General features: G+C 38.8%; 1 protein-coding gene across 1 annotated transcript in view; it reads left to right on the top strand.

The window, feature by feature from the left end:
* Positions 1-13,638: 13,638 nt before the first annotated feature.
* Positions 13,639-20,696, top strand: part of GPRC6A (G protein-coupled receptor class C group 6 member A) — a 264,931-nt gene continuing 257,873 nt past the window's right edge. The window contains exon 1 of the mRNA XM_044074212.1: positions 13,639-13,863. Coding sequence (XP_043930147.1) covers positions 13,664-13,863 — 200 coding nt within the window. The 5' untranslated portion in view covers positions 13,639-13,663. The remainder of the gene's footprint in view (positions 13,864-20,696) is intronic.

Here is a 20,696-nt window from a genome sequence, read left to right as displayed (position 1 = left end):
ATTCTTTTCTCCAGTGAAGGAGTGCTAAATGATGCTTGGGAACTGCTATACCTATGTTCCCAATATTGCTGGTCTGAGAGATATGTTATGTTTCTCACTACAATCCTAAAAAGTGCTTGTATGTCCTGTGCACAAGGGCGCCCGCAGGCAGGTGCAAGGGGGTGCACTTGCACCCCCCTGGAATCGGCTGACTAGATAATTTAAAAAAAAAGTTTTTTTTTTTTTTTATGTACGTGCGTTCTTCTTTAAGAAGAAAGAAGTCCGTGTGTGTTAACAGTCCAGTCGCGGGCGTGACATCATCACTCTCGCGAATATGTAGAAGTTTGTGAGCGGGAGTTTACAAGGATGGCTTTGCAAGCGGGATGATTCGAGCGGGAATGGAAGATGGCTGGGACCTGAAACGGAATAGCAAGCGGGACTCGCGGGAGTAAACAGACGGAAGATGGGACACTTCAGGTAGAGTTGTGTGTGTGTGTGTGTGTGTGTGTGTGTGTGTGTGTGCGCGCGCAGTGTACTATAGGGTTGCCAACTTGCCACCTTTTCAAATGTCCAAAGTGGGACATTTGTGGTACACACGTCAGATTTTGCAGGCCGAAACATACCCACGGCCAGTACAAAGTGCACAACTTCACTTTTTTGCCCAAGTAAAAGATTATTCTTGTAGCATTTTAGTTGCTTATTCTGTTTCTTATAACATTTAGGTGTTTCAGATTCAGAATAACTGTTTTATGCAACCATTACAAAAAATATAGGAAATAGTTTTGTTCTAAAATCTCAGGACATTTGCCATTTTTACATTTTTTTTGCAGGGCACAACTGGCCAAAGAGGGACTGTCCCTCACAAAGTGGGACAGGTGGTAACCCTAGTGTACTATTGGTTTATATAAAAATGTGAGCAGAAATTGTGTTTGCTGTCTTTGATGCTTAATGAAGGAAAATTTGTTACTTGTTACTGATAGCTTTGGATATGCTTAGCATCACAGTACAAAAATCATTTATTTTTCCAATAACTGCTTTATGCTATTCAGGGTTACTGAACTAAATGGACACAGTTTTAGATGAAAAGTACAGTAGGAGACAAACATCTTAATGTGACATCACATTCTGTTGTTAAGATCTAGGAAAGAAACCAAATTTCTGACGATAATTGGAGGCAAAGGTATGGAATAAACTATATTATGGCTAATAGCTGTGCAAGACAACTTCATGCTTACATCTTCCTGGTAGCTGTCAGTTCCAATATCCACTCAAGTAAAACTCATCTCTTACAAATTTCATTTGCTGCCATGCTGGTAGATGTTTCTACAAGCAATTAGTTTTTATTTTCAATGTTTGTACAAGATCCTGAACTACTGGAAAATATCTGTATAAATGGAGAAAGGTTACTGTTCCCAAGAGCTCTTTTATTAGATGTGGGCATAATGTGTCAATACTATTTAGTCAGTATAGCGTTCAGTAAAGCATCAGAAAACAGGTGAGAAATATGTATATATCTGATATCACTCTTAGAAATAGAGCTGCATTTAGTGGTTTCTTCTCATTCCTGCTTGGTCTGTTTCAGAAAGTGTTTCAACTCTTTAGTATTCTTAAGGACAGAAGTCACATAAAATGCTAGCTGTGTATCAAATTCATGTTCACTAATACAGCTTTGATGTGTTGAATTAAAAATATGCAGTATTCTATGTAAATGTTGCACATTAAAAGATTCCATTTCATTTGAGGAAGTTCTGTACATGGATGTGTAAGAATGGAAAGGACATCATGGCCGCCAGAGTCAAATATTGTATGTATTACCACATTTGCAGCTATAATTTCACATGGTTAGTGTGTGTGTGTGTGTGTGTGTGTGGGTGTGTGTGTGTGAAATGCCCCAGGTGTACATGGTGGTGGGTAGAGAATAAGGCTTGAACCCTGTACCTTGGGCCCAAGTGGCAAGAGCCTGAATTCCCTACCCACCACCATTTGTAAAAATGTTGCAGGATTTTCCCTCATACTTTTTCTGTTCCTCATAAAATCTGTGGTTTCTGCATTTGTGTCCTTGTTGCCTGACAGCTACATGTTCTCTAGTTTTATTCTTGGCTGTCTGGAGTGTTTCTCCCTGGGCCTCTGCTAAAAATTAGCTTTTTTCAAAGTCAGACTTTCCTGGTTAACAAATGTTAAAATGGACACATTTCAATATCAGACTTCATATTCTTCAGAAAGTGCATGGTAACAAAAGCTTTTATTCTAGCAATTTCTAAGTGTACAAGATGGATATTTGAAATGTATCCCTGTGTTTGGGACTGTATCCCCCCCCCCATTATTGGCTTCATCCAGGTTTTGTGCTAGGGTTGAGAGTTATGGTAAGAACTGAATTCACTGAATATGTTTGGGGGCTGTATTCACCCAGTATTGGCTTTGTTCAGGTATTTATTGGCTTCATCCAGTTCTTTTGCTAATGTTGAGAGCTATGGTAAGAACTGATTTCATTGAATATGTTTGGGGGCTATGTTCTCCCATTACTGGCTTTGTCTGGGTGTTATTTGCTAAGAGGTTGAGAGCTATGGTGAGAACTGAATTCACTGAATGTTTGGTGGTTGTAGTCACCCGTTATTGGCTTTGTTCAGGTATTTTGTGCCAAGAGGTTGACAGCTGTGCTATGGTGAGAACTGAATTCACTAAATGGTAGCTATTTAAGTTTCAGTCTTCCTCTTTCACAAAACAGCTGATTTGGCATAGTGGTATGTTGCTCTGTTTTTCACGGAGTCCCCTGGGTTCAAGACATGGCAGTGAAATGTATGGTGGTAACGCAGCATTTTATTCTAGCAACTTTCAAACATTATACAAGCAATGTTTAAAATGTCCCTGGTTTTGGCCTTTTGTCCCCTCCCCCAATAAATTTTGGCTTTTTCCAGATTTCTTGTGCTGCAAAGTTCAGAGATACAGCTGAGTGTCGAGTAGATTTTACAAGGAGCTGAGAGCTGCAGGGGAGCAAAAGTTTAGTGCTGCTTATGTTTAGTCTGCTTGCATTGTTAATAGCACAACAGATAGTGTACTTACTTTAGATGCTGAAGGCTGTGGGTTCTACTCTCACAGTAGGTAAATGCATTGCTGATGCTGTAGTGTGTTGTAAAGGGGGTGGATGCTGCAGTCTTTTTGGCAAAGATACCTAGTAACTATGGAACTGTTAACAGTTTGCTATCCATTCCCTATTGCGTTATTACTAGCTTTTCATTTTTTTTATTGCATGCAACAAAGGCAAGTTATTCTTCAAGGGTAACAGGCACTTTATTTGTAGATTAAACAATGACATATAAATGCTAGCAGCAACCTCTTTATTAGTTACAAATTTCTTCAATGTGGATTTTACTACTTCAGAGATTGTGTATTTTTTACTGATACTGGTGGACTTGAGTAGACTTTATGATGGAAATGTTCTGAATTGGGCAATTTTGTCATTGGTGGATGCTTTTTGTTTCATTGTTTACTGGAAAAATGTTCAAAGCAATAAATTTAAAATGCCCTCTAACAACTGTACTGCATTGTACAAGGAATATAATGTAATACAGTCAGGAAGGTGTATCAAAGAGCATGTTTGTTATGTTCGAGGGGCCTATGATTTTGAAGACAGCCCAGAGTTAATATTTGCCATTGGCAAAATGTATTTTCTGTGAAAGTGGTTTTCAGTGCTGTTTCAATGCATGTGAGTTTAAAGGGCAGAGAAGTTTTAATGTTAATCTATTTTCATTGTGAAACTGCATTGCTTTAATAGATATGTATTAGGGTTTGTGCTGTAAAATGCAAAATAAAACTTTCAAATGAAATCCTAAATCATCGCAGAAGTAAAGCAGTATGCACATTAGTGTTTATGGTAAATGGGGCAACATAACCAAGGAATGGGACATTGGAATGGCTGCAGGGGGGAGGCTCCATTTGACCATAATTTTGTGAGGGGGGGGGTAGCAAACTCATACAGCCCCAGTTGAACTATACCGCTCAGTTGTCCATATCTTTGCAGAATGAATAGATATTTGCTGCTTATTTTTGGTTTGTTCCTCATAAAATTTGTGATTTTCTAGCAAATCATTTAGGAATGAAGCCATTAAATGACAGACATTGAGTTTCAGATGTCATAACCTTCAGAAAATGCATGCTAATGCAAGACTGTCTAAGTTTTATAAAGAGCAGTTTTAGTAGTGTTTGTATGTTCCCCAATATATTTGGCCTTGTTCAGATTTCCTGCATTAAGAGGTTGAGAGGTACGTGCAAATCACTTTGTAGATTAGGAATATCCAAACATCTCAATTGTCCCCAATTCTGGCTCAAAATGTTGCTCTCCCCTAATAATCCCTCCTCCAAAATGACAATTTTGGAAGAAAGTGTGGAGGGTTTACAATTATATATAACTGTAATGATCAGTTATAGATTACCTTTATTTCAGAAATGCATGTGGATGCTCTTATGTTGTTAGCTGCTCAAGTTAACTGTTAATATTAAAAGGTGTCCCTTTTTTGACAGGTATTTTTGCATTACATTTTGGTCTGTTTTTCATAAAATTGTGGCTTTCTGGCAAATTAGTGGCAAGTCATTAAAGATTGAAGTTAGAAAATAATGGCAGACATTTGAGTTTCATATTTTATACCCTTCAGAAAATTTGTACTAATGTAAGATCTACCTGTTCTGTTTAAGTTAATAAGAGCAATATTTAAAAATTGGCCTTATTTTTGGGACTGTGTCCCACTTCTAGTTCTATGTATGGCTTTGTCCAGATTTCTTGCTCTGAAGTTGAGAGGTATGAGTGTCAGAGCCATCACTGTCAGCCAGAGACATTTCAAATTATGACATACTTATTGCACCCCATCCCCCATTGTAGTGGCTCTGGATGTGCCCAAGGAAGGCAAGGAGCAGTTATGCAGTGTAAGTGTGCAGAGTATTCCCCATCCAAGGTAGATCACAAATATGACCATGGCTTTTCATCTGTCCTTGATTTTGCAAAATGTTCTGGTTTTCTATCAGATTTTTATACTGTTGATTTATGCTTCTTATTATTCAGGAACTGCATGCTGTCACAGTGCCCTGTTGCTCTGTTTAAGTAGCCATGGTTTAATGAACATCAGGTAAGCTTGTCGGAGATTGTAAGATGCAAGTAAGCTTTAGTAAGCATATTGTTAAAGAATTACCAGCATTGAAAGCCTTTTCGTTGTTGCCATGCAAAGAATATTTACATAACTAGATAATGTATAAGCCTTGGGTATTGAAATGCATATGACAGTATTTGTAATAAAAGGACAGGATTACAGTATTTTCAAAAGCTCATTACATTTTATTGGAGACCAGTGTCTTATAGCAGTGTTTGTGTGTTGGTACACTTGTAGTTGGGTGGCTTTAATGGTATATGGTAAATAAGCATTGCTACCTTACTTAAAAGCCAAGCCCTGCAACAACTATCTCCACACTGAAGTCAAAACACAATAGCTCTGGTGGGTAAATGTACTCTGTAATAATCAAAAAAGGCAAATGTTTGAAATAACTACAGCTTATGTGCAAACACAATAGGTAGTGATGAAACAATGCTCTGCTAAAAATGCTTCAATGCTCCACATTGCTGAGCTGCAGATCAGTTTATCACTGGCTACCAGGATTTCACCCACTTCAGATCAAGCACGGTGCCGTTCAGTGCAACCTTCCCAGAACTAATTCAAGTCTGGCCGGAATTATTTGGTGTGTGTATAAGAGGGAGGTAGCATACCCCTCAGCTGTCCAGATTTTTGCCCCATATTCCTCCTAAAAAGGATTGAAGTTGCTAAATTAGATTTCAGTTTTAGATGTCATGTCATTTAGAAAAATGCATACTAACTCTTGCAATTTTCTAAGTTTCTGAGAGCCATATTTATAGTCTGTCCCTATTTATTTTAGGCTTTGTCAAGATTTCTTGCACTAAGGTTGAGGTCTTGAGGGGTGTGGTATGTTTGTGAGAGAGAAAGTGAAATGCCCAAGCTAGAGTTAGCAGGTAGAATTTTCAAGTGCATTTTCAAGGAACTGTGAGTTTTAAGGGAAGCTAAGTTCACTGCTGCTCATGCCAAGTCTGTTTACTATGTGCAACTGTTTTGTTTAGCAATTGGTATCTCTATTGTGGTATAAAGCTTTAAAGCTATGTTAGTAGCACCACAAGTAGAATACTTGCATCTTAATGTAAAGGCTTGAGGTTCTATTCCTACAGCATATACATTTGTATGCTGCAGTCCTCAGGATGTCCTCCTTTGGATGAGATGCCTAATAACTATGAACCTGTTTTTCAGCTTGTCATCCATTTTCTATTGCAATATACCAGCTTACCATTTTTTAATTTAACATAGGCAATTTATTCTTTGACGGCAGCAGGCACTGAATTTGTAGATGAAACACTGAAATATACAGTTTTCTAGCAACATCTTCATTAGTTTCAGATATCTTTAATGTGGAATTATTCAGATTACTTTTACTTGGCAGAGACACTCAAAACAAGTGTTGCTGTATAATACAAGATATAGAATTCAATTATATATTATAATTAATACAATCAGGTAAATCAAATAACTTTTGCATGACCCTAACGTTGTGCAAGGAACCTATTGCTTGAAAACAGTTCAAAGGTAAATAACCTGCCACTGGCCAGATGCATTTTCTTTGAATGTGGGTTTCAATGCTGTTTCATTGACTGAGTTTCAAAAGTAAAGAAACTCTAATGCCAAGTCTGTTTTCATTGTAAGACTATTGCTTTGTTTAGGTTTAGTAAAAGTCTCGGTGTTTGGGCTATAATGTTTGAAATAAAAGTTGTAAATTAAATCCAACTGCCTGTAATCATTGTAGAACTAAAGCATAAAACAGTATGCACACATTTGAACAGTGTCTACAGTAAATGGGGAGAAATAGCCAAGTAATGGGACACTGGAATGGTGGTGTGGGCGGGGCTTGGGGTGGGTGGTCTTGGGCGGGGCTGTGTTGGAAGGGGGCGGGGTGAGCTATGTGGGTGGGGCTCTGGGTTTGCACCCCCCTGCAAAAAATCCTGCGGGCTCCCTTGCCTGTGCAATGAATAAAGAGTGATATGATGTATATAAAATGAGGTTGCAGACACAATAGGTTATTATCAAAGTGAAGGAGACCCCATTATAACAAACCTCAAGTTTATGAACAAGCAAGAAGAAGTGCACTTTGTTGGTTAGCCATGTCCTAATGTGAAGTATCTCAGTATTGTGAGCTCTTATAAACAAGCTAAATACTTTTTTATTTATGTATTTTTCCTGCTCCACTTGACCACCCAATGGCTTCTCTACATTTAGCCAAATGACCCATTTATTTTTTCTCCTGAAGGAAAGATGCCAGCACCTCCGGGATCCTTAATGACCAGAGCAAGAGGCCTCTGACCCATATATTCATAGGTTCATAGGTGTGTACCAGACCAATGGCCCTGGAGCCTTTGCAAGCCTAGCCCATAGAAGTGCCCTGGCATCATGTCGCCATTAGTTCCCGGTGCCTCTATAAAATAGATCCACTGGAGTGATCCCAGTGGTGAACTTTCTATTTCCCATCCACTCATCAAGATTTCTCTTGAAAAGTGCCAGTGAGATGCTCTGCTTGACATGCATGGGAAGTCTATTCCAGAGTATGGGCAGTCTCTGGGTTATGAACCTGTCCCTCCAGCATGTTCTGTTAATTGTGGTAATGAGGTTGAGGTCCCTGGAGCATGTGGTGCAGAAGGATTCGGATTTCTTTAGGTGTAACATTTCTAACAGGGCTGGGTCAGACACGGCTTTGTAAGTCAAGCAGAGATCGCCTCTTAATAGACGATATGAAGCAGAGAAAAGCTGGACCTTTTGAGTCTATCCATGTAGGTCATGTGTTTAAGGCCCAGGATCCTCTTTGTGAGGTACTTTTGTGGCCTTTCCAGCTGTTGCAGGTGTTTAGTGAGGTACATGCCAAATGGGGCATTATACTCCATGACTGGTCTAATGAGGGCAGAGTAGAGAGAGATGATGACCGTTTTCTTCCTGGATGCAAAACCCTTGGTAATGAGATGTGCCACATAGAAGGAATTTCTGACCACAGTGGCAATGTGGTGATTGAAGGAGAGGTTTTTGTCAACCTGTGTCCCCAGATCTCTTATAACGCCTTCAGTGTTCAGTGGGCTACCATCAATGCGGTAATTAGTGGGAACTGAGTTTTTCCCAAAGAGAATGATGAAGCATTTTTTGGCATTAAGCTTAAGGCCATGGTTTTGACACCAGTCTTTGGTCTCAGTGAGGCTTTACTGTAGAATGTCTATATCACTTGGGGAGTTAATAATGACTCCCAGATTGCAATCATCGGTGAACTTGGTCAGCCAGAGTCCATCCATGTTGGCCTGGACTTCTGAGAAGTAGATGCCAAACAGGAGAGGACACAGGACTAATCCCTGTGGGACTCCACTTGTGACTGGTCAGCAGTCTGACTTGGAGTCTACTACTTTCACACTGTGGTTTCTATCTGTGAGCCAATTTGCAACCCACCTAGTGATATAAGGGTTGATGCCTAGTTTGGTAAGTCTATCAATAATTCCTGAGTGGGGAATGGTATCAAAGGCCTTGACCAGATCAAGGTAGGCTGTATGAACTGCCTTGCCCTCATCCACAGCTCTGGTGACTGACTCAAAGAAGTCAGCCAGGTTGAGCAGGCATGATCTACCATTCACAAAACCAAATTGTGTGGGATCCAGAGTTTGGAGATCCCTATATCCTTGCTAATTAGATTCATGATAATGCACTCTATAGCCTTACATATCAGACTCATCAGGCTAATGGGGCAATAATTCCCAGGGTCTGTAGTCGCTCCCCCTTTATGGAGAGGGATGACTCTAGCAGTGCGCCGTTCTGTAGGGACAAATCCTGAGGTGAAGCTGTGACTGACCAGGGCACACAGGTGTGGTGCTAGTTCATTTTGTAGTTCATGTAGAACACAGCCAGGGATATTGTCAGGTCCCATGGAAGCATTATTCCTGACCTTGGACAGTGCAGCTTTAACCTGTGCTACGGTAATGCTGAGTGACTGGCATTCTTCCAGTGTTGTGATTGGTCCTTTGGGGGGGTAAACTTGGCACTGAATCTGCCAGCCAGTATGTTGGCAATATCTGTTGGCTCAGTATAGGAGGTACCATTGTGCAGTAAACTCAGAGCAAATCTGGGTATTGCTGTGGAGATTCTTGATATAACTGTAGAAGGCTTTGTGGTTATTTTTAGTGTCTGCTGCAATCCTGCCTTCATAGCTAGCTTTAGAGGTTTTAATGAGGGATCTCAACTTTTTGTTGAGGCTAATAAGGGAGAATTTCCAGTCTTTGGACTTCACCTTCTTCTGCAACAGTTTCTTTCTTCTGTTGTAGAGTTTGTTAATGGCAGGGGACCACCAGATTGGCTTCCTTTTTTGGAGGAGAGCATCTTGGTTCTGTTGGCTATGGCTAGTTCCATGCATTAATGTACTTGTTCATACAGTGCATTGGTGTATGATTCAGTGGTCATGCATCTATTTTCCATTTGCATAGGTGCCATGAAGTTAGCCAGCTCTGTTTTTAGGAGCCCAAAATCAGCTATGGAGAAGTATGTCATGGCGGTTGCCTTTGCTGGTGGTGTGGGTGAGATGTGGATTTCCATGGTAATTAGTTTGTGGTCAGATCTAAACAGGGAGGAATTGACAATTGGTGTTGAGCAATGGATGCCCATGTTAGTAATACCCAGGTCAAGGATGTTGCTTCCTCTTGACGGGGTAAGAATGAGCTGGTTCAGCTTATTGGAATTAATGAATTCCAGGAAGCGTTGGGCAAGTGTACTGGTCCATGAGTGATTTTCCCAGTTGATGAAGGGGTAGTTGAAGTCACCCAGTATGAGAGTGTTGGGATGGACCTTAATAGTTTCCAGGGTGCTTAAAAACATTGAATGAGAGTCCTGGGACATGGTTGGGGACCTATAGGAGGCTATGACCTGAATCGCCGTCTTACCCACTTTTAGTTGTACCTGAAGTATCTCTGATGCATTATGCTGTGCTACTAGTCTGGAGGTGTGCATATCCTTTATGAATATGGAAACACCACCGCCTTTGGAGCTTCGGTCCATTTTCTGGGGCTGAAAGGTGTGGAATGAGTTATAGCCTGGTAGCGCAGGGGTGCTTTCTGCTGCTTTAAACCAGGTCTCCATTACAGCACAAATATCCATGTTCTCCATTTTGAGAAGTGCTTCGAGCGAGTGCATCTTGAGATTTAGACTTCTAGCATTGAGCAGCATGACCCTCAGACTGCATTTATTTATAGCTGTTACAGTGGTAATTTGGCCTTTGGAAAACCACCTAAAAAAGGCACTATAGGGGTGGTAAGAGCCTTAGCCAGTATCCAGAAACCTAGGGGTGACAGATGCAGGCAATCTCTGGGAAAGCATCGAGGTCTGTCAGTCATGTCATCCCAAGCAGACAGATACTGGATCCCCTTAGAATGACACCAGAAACTTAGCCAATTGTTGAAGTCAGTCATTTTCTGCTTGTACTACGGTATCATTCTGGGTGACGCAGGATGCTGCTTAGGCTAGGGTCATACCTGCCTGGGCGACATAATCCGAGAGCTCCTCCGTGTCTCTTTTCATGTTGTCCAGGGAGGTACATCTTAGGTCATTCACACCCATATGGACATAAATAGAGTCATACTTGTACTTGTTGTGGAGTGACCTGAGTGCATGTGTTATGTGTCGGATCCTGGCACCCGACAGATAGCTGATTGTTACCTTTTTCTTATTCAACCTAGTGAGTGGGACATCAGTGTGCCTCAATACTGAGTTCATAGGTTCATAGGTTTATACTAGGCTATCTGCCCTAAGGCATTTATAAGCCTAGCCCAAATTTTTGTGGCTTACGCCACCCCTTATATGAAAAAATACTGTGCCCATTAGTTTGTTGTGCCTCTGTCCAGCAGTGACACAGAGATGATTCCCGGGGTAAACCTACGATCTCCCATCCACAGGTCTAGATTTCTCTTGAACAGAGTCAGCGAGGTACTCTGCCTCACATGGAGTTACCTATGATTAGTGTATTGGGCAAGCTGTTTTTCTTTAGGAGCTTAGGTTGAGGGGCACACTGTGTAGGTGAGCTATGTGTCTTGTGATTTGTGCTATGTTGTGGTGGTTGAGTGTGTTTCTGATTTGAGGGCTTTGCTGTTTGGTTAGACTTCTATTGAGAGCCTCAGCAAAGGTGGGTGTGTAGTTTGTGTTTTTATGTGAGAGCTGTGATGGTGGGTGTTCTGGAGGGCTATGTGTTCTATGTGGTGTGATGCAGGTGTTGACCTTTTCCTCTTGACCAGCTACTCCAGTCTTGGCTGGAGAGTACATGTCTTCCAGTTTGGATATATAAGTGCATCTCTCACAAGTGTTGGGAGGTAATAGGAAAGGGTTGTCTGTGTACATGAGGCAGTTGCTACACTACCTCAGAATACCCAAGTTCACCAGGTTAATAGGAGAAAGCACAGGGAACTGACCTTTAGACAGCCCAAGAGGGATGGTCATTATTAATAAGTACTGGAGCTGTTTCCTTATAGGATGTTTAGTGCTGTTAGCGTGTATGTGCACTACAATAATTGCTACAAGAAACCAGATGAAATGCTAGGCGAATAAGTTAGTTAAATGCAAAATAGAAGAGAATTAGCAAGATCTAAGGGAAAAAATTGAAGAGTAGACTTTCTGGCACCGGTAATAGTTTACCCTAACTTCTTAATATAAAATAACTGGCCTGAAGCCCAAGTGTTTAAAGCAGAACTAAGACACTTTTAGAATAACAGAGACCAAGCCTTCAATCAGCAACTCCCAACTTAGAAGGATGTAAGCTACCTGTCCTGCCACAAGAGTGCAGATCACAAACTTTCTTAATGTAAAACAAGTGGCCTGAAGCCCAAGTGCTTAAAACAAAAGGCTTAGAATAACAGTTACAATTTAATCAGGCTACTAACAAGCAGTAATAAATGCAGCAGAATAAATGCAATTGAATACTTTTAAGAATAGGCAGCAAAAACAAAATAAAGTAATAAAGTAATAAAGTAGGAAGACACACAAATACAGTAAAAACAGATGAATAAAGTGCATTTTTTAATATAACAGTAGCAAACAAGCAAACTGATTTAAACAGATTAACCAAGTAACCAATAAAAAAGCTATAAAATGAGCCCCATTCCAGCAGTCTTCAGACAAGTTCTAAATGCACACTCCTGCCACTAGGGTGCAGTGGAACCTTCTCCAAAAAAGATGGTCTGGATTAGTGCTCATGTTATACAAAGAAAGATAGTTTCAGCATGTCTGAATCTAGTCTATGCTACAGCAAACAAGGCACACCAATTTCAGAAAGAAATAGTTCAAATAAGCAGGCACAATAAGCCTTTAACCAGAAATTCCCAGCTCAGAAGGGCAGAATCAACCCTCTCCTCCCACAAGAGTGCAGACCACAAACCTTCTTAATGTAAAATAACTGGCCTGAAGCCCCAGTGCTTAAACCAGAACTAATACACTTTTAGAAAAACAGACACTAAGCCTTCAATCAGCAACTCACAACTTGAAGGATATTCCATGCTCATTAGGTCTACTGATAACAACCTTCCCTGCACAAAGGCAAGAGTCATCCAAACCATTCCTTCCCTGCAAAGGGAGTGAACTCAAACCAGAACCCAAATCTGCCATTAAAGAACAGTGTTGCATAGCCAGGAGCAGGTCAGTTAGATGGACAAGCAGAATACCATCCCCCATCTCATGGAGTCTGTAACTCATGCAGAAGCTCACTCAAGTTCCACTGGTGCTACTATATCATGAGGAGCAATTGCATTGCTAAACACTATTGTGGCCTCAGTGGTTACCATAGACATTTGGCAGAATGTACTTGCTAAGCTCAGACTCTGCAGGTATTATACCCAATGATCCTGCCAACTGTCATCTAAGTGGAGAGCCAGAGCTGTCTCTGTCCATCCAGGGCAGCCAAGATGACAATAGCGCCTCACTTCCATCTTCCCTGACCCATGGCCTCCAGTGCTCTTGTCCCTAATCAAACACAGGCCATCTGAATTACAATCCAGGTTCCATCTCTCTGCACCAATGGAGAAGGAGAAAATAGTTTATTTGTATTAAAATGTTTAAATTGTTGAACTGCTGGTAGTTTTTTATTTGCTTTTTGCAGACCCACACATGAACATACCTCAGCAAGAATAACTAAGTGGACTGAAAACAATGAGTCCTAGATGCAAAGCAGGATCTAAAGTTACATGGGAATTTTCTGATGATTGAATAGGCAGTTAGCTTTAATATTTCTTGTTATATTACTATTCCTTTTTGTCAAAACTCTTAACAATGGGAACACATGCATAGCTGTTTTGAGGCTTGGAGAATACCTGAAAGTAATGACAAAACATTGAAAAATAAGTCAAAATAGTTTTAAAAAATGATCTGGATGAATCGACGAGTGGAATGTATGTCTAGACAAAGTTGTAATAAACATAACGTCAGACATACACTGTCAGTGTATCACATTTCACCAGACAAACTGCATTTTTTTAAAAAAATAACAGGGTGTCAGGTTTCTCAAGGTTATAAATGCTGTTTTCTAAACCACCTACTACATATCACTAACACACAATATGCTGCCACTCTTGTCTGAACAAAAAATGAAGAAACATACCATTCTGTTAATTGTTAGCCTTCTTTTAGGCTTTTGTGGTGAATTTTTGAACTCATGTAAAATCCCAGAAGCATTTGGTGGTGCACGGGCTTCAGGCAATATCATAATTGGTGGACTTTTTCCAGTTCACCAAACAGTGGATGATTTAGAATTTAGACATGAGCCAGTTTTACTGCAATGCAAAGGGTAAGATTATTTTATTCACTTTCTCTAGCAGTAAAATGTTTAAATAGTTGGACAGCGAACAAACCTTATTTTGAGAATGATATTCTTTTGTGAGAAACTGTGGAACAACTAAAACTTTTGCTTTTTTTTTGTATTGCTTTATGTTATTACAACAACAAAGTCAAGACTCTAAAAAACACTTTGGCACATCATACACATTTATTAACTGCAAACTTGTTTTTTTTTTTCTGATTACTGCACTGAAAGTCAAATTCCAACTATATTTCTGGCAGTTTGTTGCAATGAGTTTGACTTCACTGTTCAGAATAAATTCAGAACAAACTCTGATCATGATAGAGGCATTCTGCAAGCTATCTTCTTTATACAGAAAATTTCTTCTTAAGAGGTTGTTCTTTCTCTAAATATCACAGAATGAAGGCATGTAATTATCAGCAATTTTCCACCTCAAATAGTGTTCATTGAGTCATAACTTTACAGGCATGCTATTTCAAATATTCATTACTCTGTGCAGAGCATTTCATCATGCTTAAGGTAAGACTAAAAAGGTGGGATAGTACAATACATAAAAGCACTGCTTTAAAAAACTAATAAGTTAAAAAATAAATGAAAGCTTTACTTATTTCCAGGTGATAGTGCTTCCCACCCATGTAGCAAAAGGAATATAATTTATTGGAGATGTTAATCTTGCTCTAGTACGGTTGTTCAGAAAATGTTGGAATGAGAATGCTGCAGTTATATTACGCAGGGAATATTGCAATCTTCTGTCAAATCAATTTCAGATATTATTAGATAAAACAAAAATAAAATGAGACACGGTCGAACCGTGCAAGTTTCCTCAAATAGTTCAGTTATTTGGGCTTTCACTGAGTTATTCATATTTCCATTTACCTGGCTTGGGTTGCAAACCCTGTATACCAATTACTTTATGTAACAATTTAGAACATAATTTATGGTACTGCACATACATGTGCACTCACACAAACACAAACATACACACATGATTTCGGATAATTTCATATGTTGTGAGAGAATCAAAGCCACTATGATGTCTTCTATATATTTTCCTGTGTGTGTGTGTGTGTGTGTGTGTGTGTGTGTGTGTGTGTGTGTGTGTGTGTGTGTGTGTGTGTGTGTGTGTGCGCGTCTGTGTGTTTTTTCCTTACCGAGGGAACTTCAGTGTAATCTGTCATATGAAACAAACTGTTTAATAATGACAATGAAAGGTATATGTAACTGAGTCCAGGACTTACTAGAAAGTTGGTAGTATCTGTTGTGTCCAGCTAGAAGATCATTTACTCCATGAAACAAGTTAAAAGGAGTGAAACAAGTCAGGTCAGGTCTCCTTCAATCACACTAAATGATTTCCAGACGAAATTCAAATACTACCCATCACTTTGTTTCAGCATTGCAAATACAACTTTCCATTAACAAATAAAAACACTTTTTCCATACAGCTGCTGAAGATTTCCAGCCTCTCAAGTCATGCTCCTTTTCAGTAATAACTGCAGCATGCCTAGACTTCCTGAAACAACAATTCATTTCATGTCAACAAGTGGTGTTCAGTTAGTCAGTGTTAGTCAGTGAAGCAAGAAAACATTTTTCATAAAGTATATGGATACTTATATTCTGAAGATAAAACCCTGTGATAAGTTGAGCACAAAATCACCAACAGAATTTTTCCACAGTCAATTAAATAAATATGGCACTGTGGGGAGAGAGGGTACACAAGTCTCCATCTCAGAGCTCTGTAAAGTAATACTAGCATCTGTCCAACTTTATATATTCTCAACACATTTAAATACCCTACTGTAGATTTCCTCCTCCTATACAGATAGTACATATAATCTTAATTGTGTAGAATTGCTTTTTTAGTTGCAGTAACACCTGTACATGCTATGGGGACAAACTATGAACATAAACAAGAAGTATAGCAGGTTTAGTTAACTTCAACTGGCGTGCACATGTATTAGGTTCATTTATTTCATTAACAATCTGTTATAAACAACCCCATTCACATGAGAAATTGATGCAGCTCCGAGTGTATCCATATCTCATCAGCTGAAGTAAAATTGAAGTAATTTTGAAACAGGTAGAAAATAAAAGACTGTGCATTACTTTTTAGCAATGATAAAAATTAAACTACCAATCTTCTGTATTAGCTATCCTATAAAAAGTAATGGAGAAGCACATTTAATAACAAGCTACATGAATATAACCAAATCTGCCAACCAACCTCTGCACCGGACATTTGGCAAAAAGGGCATACATTATAATTAAAGATAAACAATCAAATCATAAAAACTAACACTATAATTAAAGAGGTATGGGCAATGGTAATTAGCAATTTAAAATTTGACACATGTGGATCAAAGTAAAACAAATTATATTCTGTAACCCATCTAATTCTAAAGATAATACTTAGTCGCTTCAAGGAGATCATTGCACTACTACATATGTCATTGAGCTGAACCATTATTCAATGTTTTAAAGCCAAATGCTTCAGAAACTGTCTGCTGACCTGGCCTCTATAAGGCACATTCTGAATGAATAGCAAACAACACAAAATATTTATTTAAATAATATAATAATATAAAATAATAATTAAAAATAAATTTTTAATTAATTTTTTTTTTTTTTTTTACTTTTAATTTTATTTTACTTTAAAGTATCCATTAAGACCCACTGCCTTATCAGCTACAAATAAAGCATGCTATGCATGTACTCTCCATTCCAATATTAAAATAATCTGCCCTGCTATTATGTCTAACTCTCTCAAAATTGGAATTTAACTCTATTGCAGTTAACAGATTCTAAAATATTTTAAAATATACCTTGCCAGAACATTGTAGTAAACTTTTGTAGCATCATTCAAATGTTCCCTTATCCATAATTTAAACTCAATTGTTTAACTAAAAGAAAGCATGAACAAGAATGGACTGTGCAAAGTGGATTACACCACTTCTGTTACAAGCTGCATAATATAAAATCCCATAAATACATCCAATTAAGGGATAATGAAACACATTGATTACATTAGTAACATCACATGTAGTACAATCAGACATCTAAATTTCCCCTTCTTATCTGAAGTTTTGTGATATTAGCAACTGTAGAAGGCCATTTATCTATGTACTCTCAGATCATTTTACTAGAGCCATACTAGTTTTAGAGTCAGCTACTATACTTACTTCAGAAGCTGCCAAGCATGTTGTCCAGTTACTTTGTATGAAAGACAAACTGCCAGACATATCATCGCATAATTAATAAAAGAAAGTCATACCATTTACAGATGTCAAGTTACATGACATATCAATCCACAATGAACACATCAGGAATTACCTCAATTATGTGTACAAATTTATCAGAGTTGCATTTCACTGTCATTAGACAACCTTTCGTTTGCAGTGTTTGTATGACTGTGAAATAACAATGTTTACTTATTTAGTAAATAATGGAAAACCTCTGGCATTTATCACAGATATTACTACAGCTTGTTTCACACACACACACACACACACACACACACACACACACACACACACACACACACACACACACACACACACACACACACACACATACCATATGTGCCATCTGTCTGCATGGGGTTAGATCCTCATGGTTTCCAAGCACTGACCACATCTGGCACATCAGACCTTGCAAAAATCACTTTTCTCATACCATGTTTTTCCAAATACATGACTCTGTCTGCTTATGGACATTTAAACTCTTTCTCCTGTGAACAAAAGACTTCATGAAAATGGTGAATTATACACCTAAGTAGATGGCTACCAATTAAGATGTCATCCCCTGGCCTAGTTTTGACATACACTGGATGTCTCACTTCCATTTTCCCAAGCTTCTGCTTTAGCTATACCTTCTTTAAGGTTTGTTGTTCTTCTGTAATGCAGCCTATCACCTGCGGGACATCAGGCAGTATTTTTAGCTTCTCTGAATATTTCAATTTTGTGCTCAACTTATCACAGAAACCTCCATTTAAGGCTTTTGCCAAGGCACCAGAAAATAAACTTCATGCGTGGAAAAGAGTAATTTTCTCTACATTTATTTTCTTATATTCTTTAGTATGATTATAGAAGCCCTTTGTCATTAGAGTTACTTCAGCTCCTGAGTCACTAAGCCCTCATAATTTAAACTGTTTTCCCTTAAATCTTAAGTCCCCTGGGTAGAATTTGTTTTGCTGCAGCCTTTGTAACATGGCAAAATAAAACGCTTAACACCAGTAGAAACAGATTCCAGTGAGAGTTTACCTTTAGACACTGTGTTGCTACTGCCTTTACAATGCATACTTCTTTTAAACCAGTAACCATATCAGAATCATTTATCTTGGCAGCCTGAGACAAGACAGAAGAAATAGGTCTGGTTATTGGAGGTAGTAGTGTGAGTGGGAGTAGGACTGGTGAGTGCTCCAGATCCAGGAGAAGGAAACCCAGGAGACAGTGAGGTATTTATTTCCAGAAATTTTGGGACAGTGTTCAGTTATACCGTTTGTTCTATTACCTTTCCGACCTCATTCTGTGTCTTTCTTGTTTCTTCTCTAATCTTTTCTCTGTGAGGAGAATTTGAACTACTTTTGTGTTAACCTCTGCTATATGTTTTGGTACCCTAGTAATCGATTTGATTTGCTCCCCGTTGTATCTTCTGTTATTTTTGTCTACCAAGAGCCTGCTTTTTGTCTGACTATCCCTAGCACAGATAAGAACAAGGGGGATATGTGAACTGTGGAAGTCTGGACTGCAGAGCTAACTACATTGGAGATTGTGGAACAGGAGGCATTTGCTGAGCTGTACAAGAACTGACACTAGTTTGTAACAGAACATGGCCTTTAGTGTGTGTAGGTTGGTTATTATTCACTGTTTTGATGCCGTTCAAATGAGACAGTTAATTTCCCTCCATTCAACGAATATCAGATGCTGTGTCTTCTAGTACCTGGTCTTGGGCCCATTTTTGATGGCAGGTCTTTACCCCCTCTTAGTAGATTCCCAAATATTGCCTACTTTATCTAGCACCCAATGGACAGTTTGAGGTTTCTTATTAAGTTCTAGGGATACCTGTGTCCTAATGTGGAAAGGTAAACTCTGGAAGTACACATTCAAAAAAAAAAAAAAAAATCATCACTTTCTGTATCTGAAAAGTCATGAACTGCAAAATGCACATAATTTAACTGACTAGGACATAATTGTGAGTTTTGATTGCCATTACATTACATTTGGTAGGTTGCCTGTCTAGCTTCCATCCTACATTGATGTCTTTCAAGATCACTTTTTTTAAAAATGTATACAAGCTCTGTGGCTTTAGATATTCTTGCCCAGTCCATCTTTACATCATCTCTGCACCACCTAATTATGAAAATTTGCTCCTCTTTACTTGTTATCGATAACTCTATAAATCATTCTTTTAACTTTAAAATATGTAGAACAATATCATCATTTTTGCCTTTGAGTTGAACTTACTGAAAATAGCTGTAAGAGTTGCATAATAATGTGTGAGGTTGCATATCTTTTTACTGTATTGCTCACATTTTTCTTGCCTATAGACTGGCAGTCATTACTACCAAAATCAGAGTCACTCTGGCAGTTAGTCCTCTTCCCAGATATACATTTTCTTCGTAAATGCTTATTGGGGGTACAAGACCTTTTTTCTAATTGGGTGTTTGGAGCCCTTCCTTTCTGGTCCACTGCACCTATTACAGCTGTAGCACATTTCTATCAGGAGTATAATGACTTTAGCATTTCCATCTGCAATTATAGGTGCCATAAGTCCCCCCCCCAATGCTTAAATTCAGACTTATAGTACCAGAAGTAGTCTTTGAACCCAAACTAAGTGTGTAAACCATGTGACCCAATACAAAACCAATAACCAGAACAGTCCATGTAGTCCAGCATCAGCAGACCCAAACAACCAGCACCTTCATTTCAATAATTGCTCAGTCCACCAAAAGTTGTTAAAACCCTTTTTTTTAACAAAAACAACCTAGTTGAGCGCTTTCGTCCCTATAACTTGGGACTTCCTCAGAACATAAAAAACATGCCTCTCCTTGTATTTAAATTTCTCGTACTTTTTACTTTTTCTTGTACTAGAAGTAATCTATATTACTCTACACACTTTTCAAAAGAGATTCCTTTCAAAACAGTCAAGATTCCAAATCACTTATTTATTCTAGTAGCAGGTCTCTGTGGTGACTAATCCAGGGATTCAATCAACTCTGTGTATGCTTAGCATAAAGCCTACATGGAGTTTATTTTTTTGCATGACGAGCAGCAGCGATAATTGCATATGCATGTCGTGCATTGTGCTTACACAAATACAAGCGAGTGTTGTTAGACAGGAAACCATGTAAAGCAGTAGAAACACACTCAGATCTGCAGAGAAGTTTACCTACAGGGAAACTAGGTCTTCAAGATTGTGCAGACAACCACAATGACTACCAGGGTTTAATTTAAGGCAAGGAATACATTTCTAACACATTATAGGAAAGTATAGCCAGTACAAAGTACAGTACAAACGTGTTAGGCACAAAGAGATAAAGGTTTGGTGGTGATCATCAATGGTACATAGACTGTGTAATGAAAAGGGCCACACACATGAATGGTAGGAATTAAGGAAGGGTAAGAAAACAGGCAAAACATGGTAATTTACACCAGACAAGGACATGTCAGTGTATGTACACCTCAAAGACAAGACAGTTGTAATGTGAACAATAATCAAATAAGTACATAATACAGTATGTACTGCTGTTTACACCTCCTGTGTGGGTATATTCATATCATCACACAGTTATTGTATATTATGTGACTGCCACACAAGGGTCACAT

Source organism: Protopterus annectens, chromosome 1.part1 (genome assembly GCF_019279795.1).
Source record: "Protopterus annectens isolate FY-2018-M chromosome 1.part1, PAN1.0, whole genome shotgun sequence".
NCBI classification, from domain to species: Eukaryota; Metazoa; Chordata; order Ceratodontiformes; family Protopteridae; genus Protopterus; species Protopterus annectens.
The sequence above is the reverse complement of the archived record's forward strand: the minus strand, read 5'-3'. Positions and strand labels throughout refer to the sequence as shown.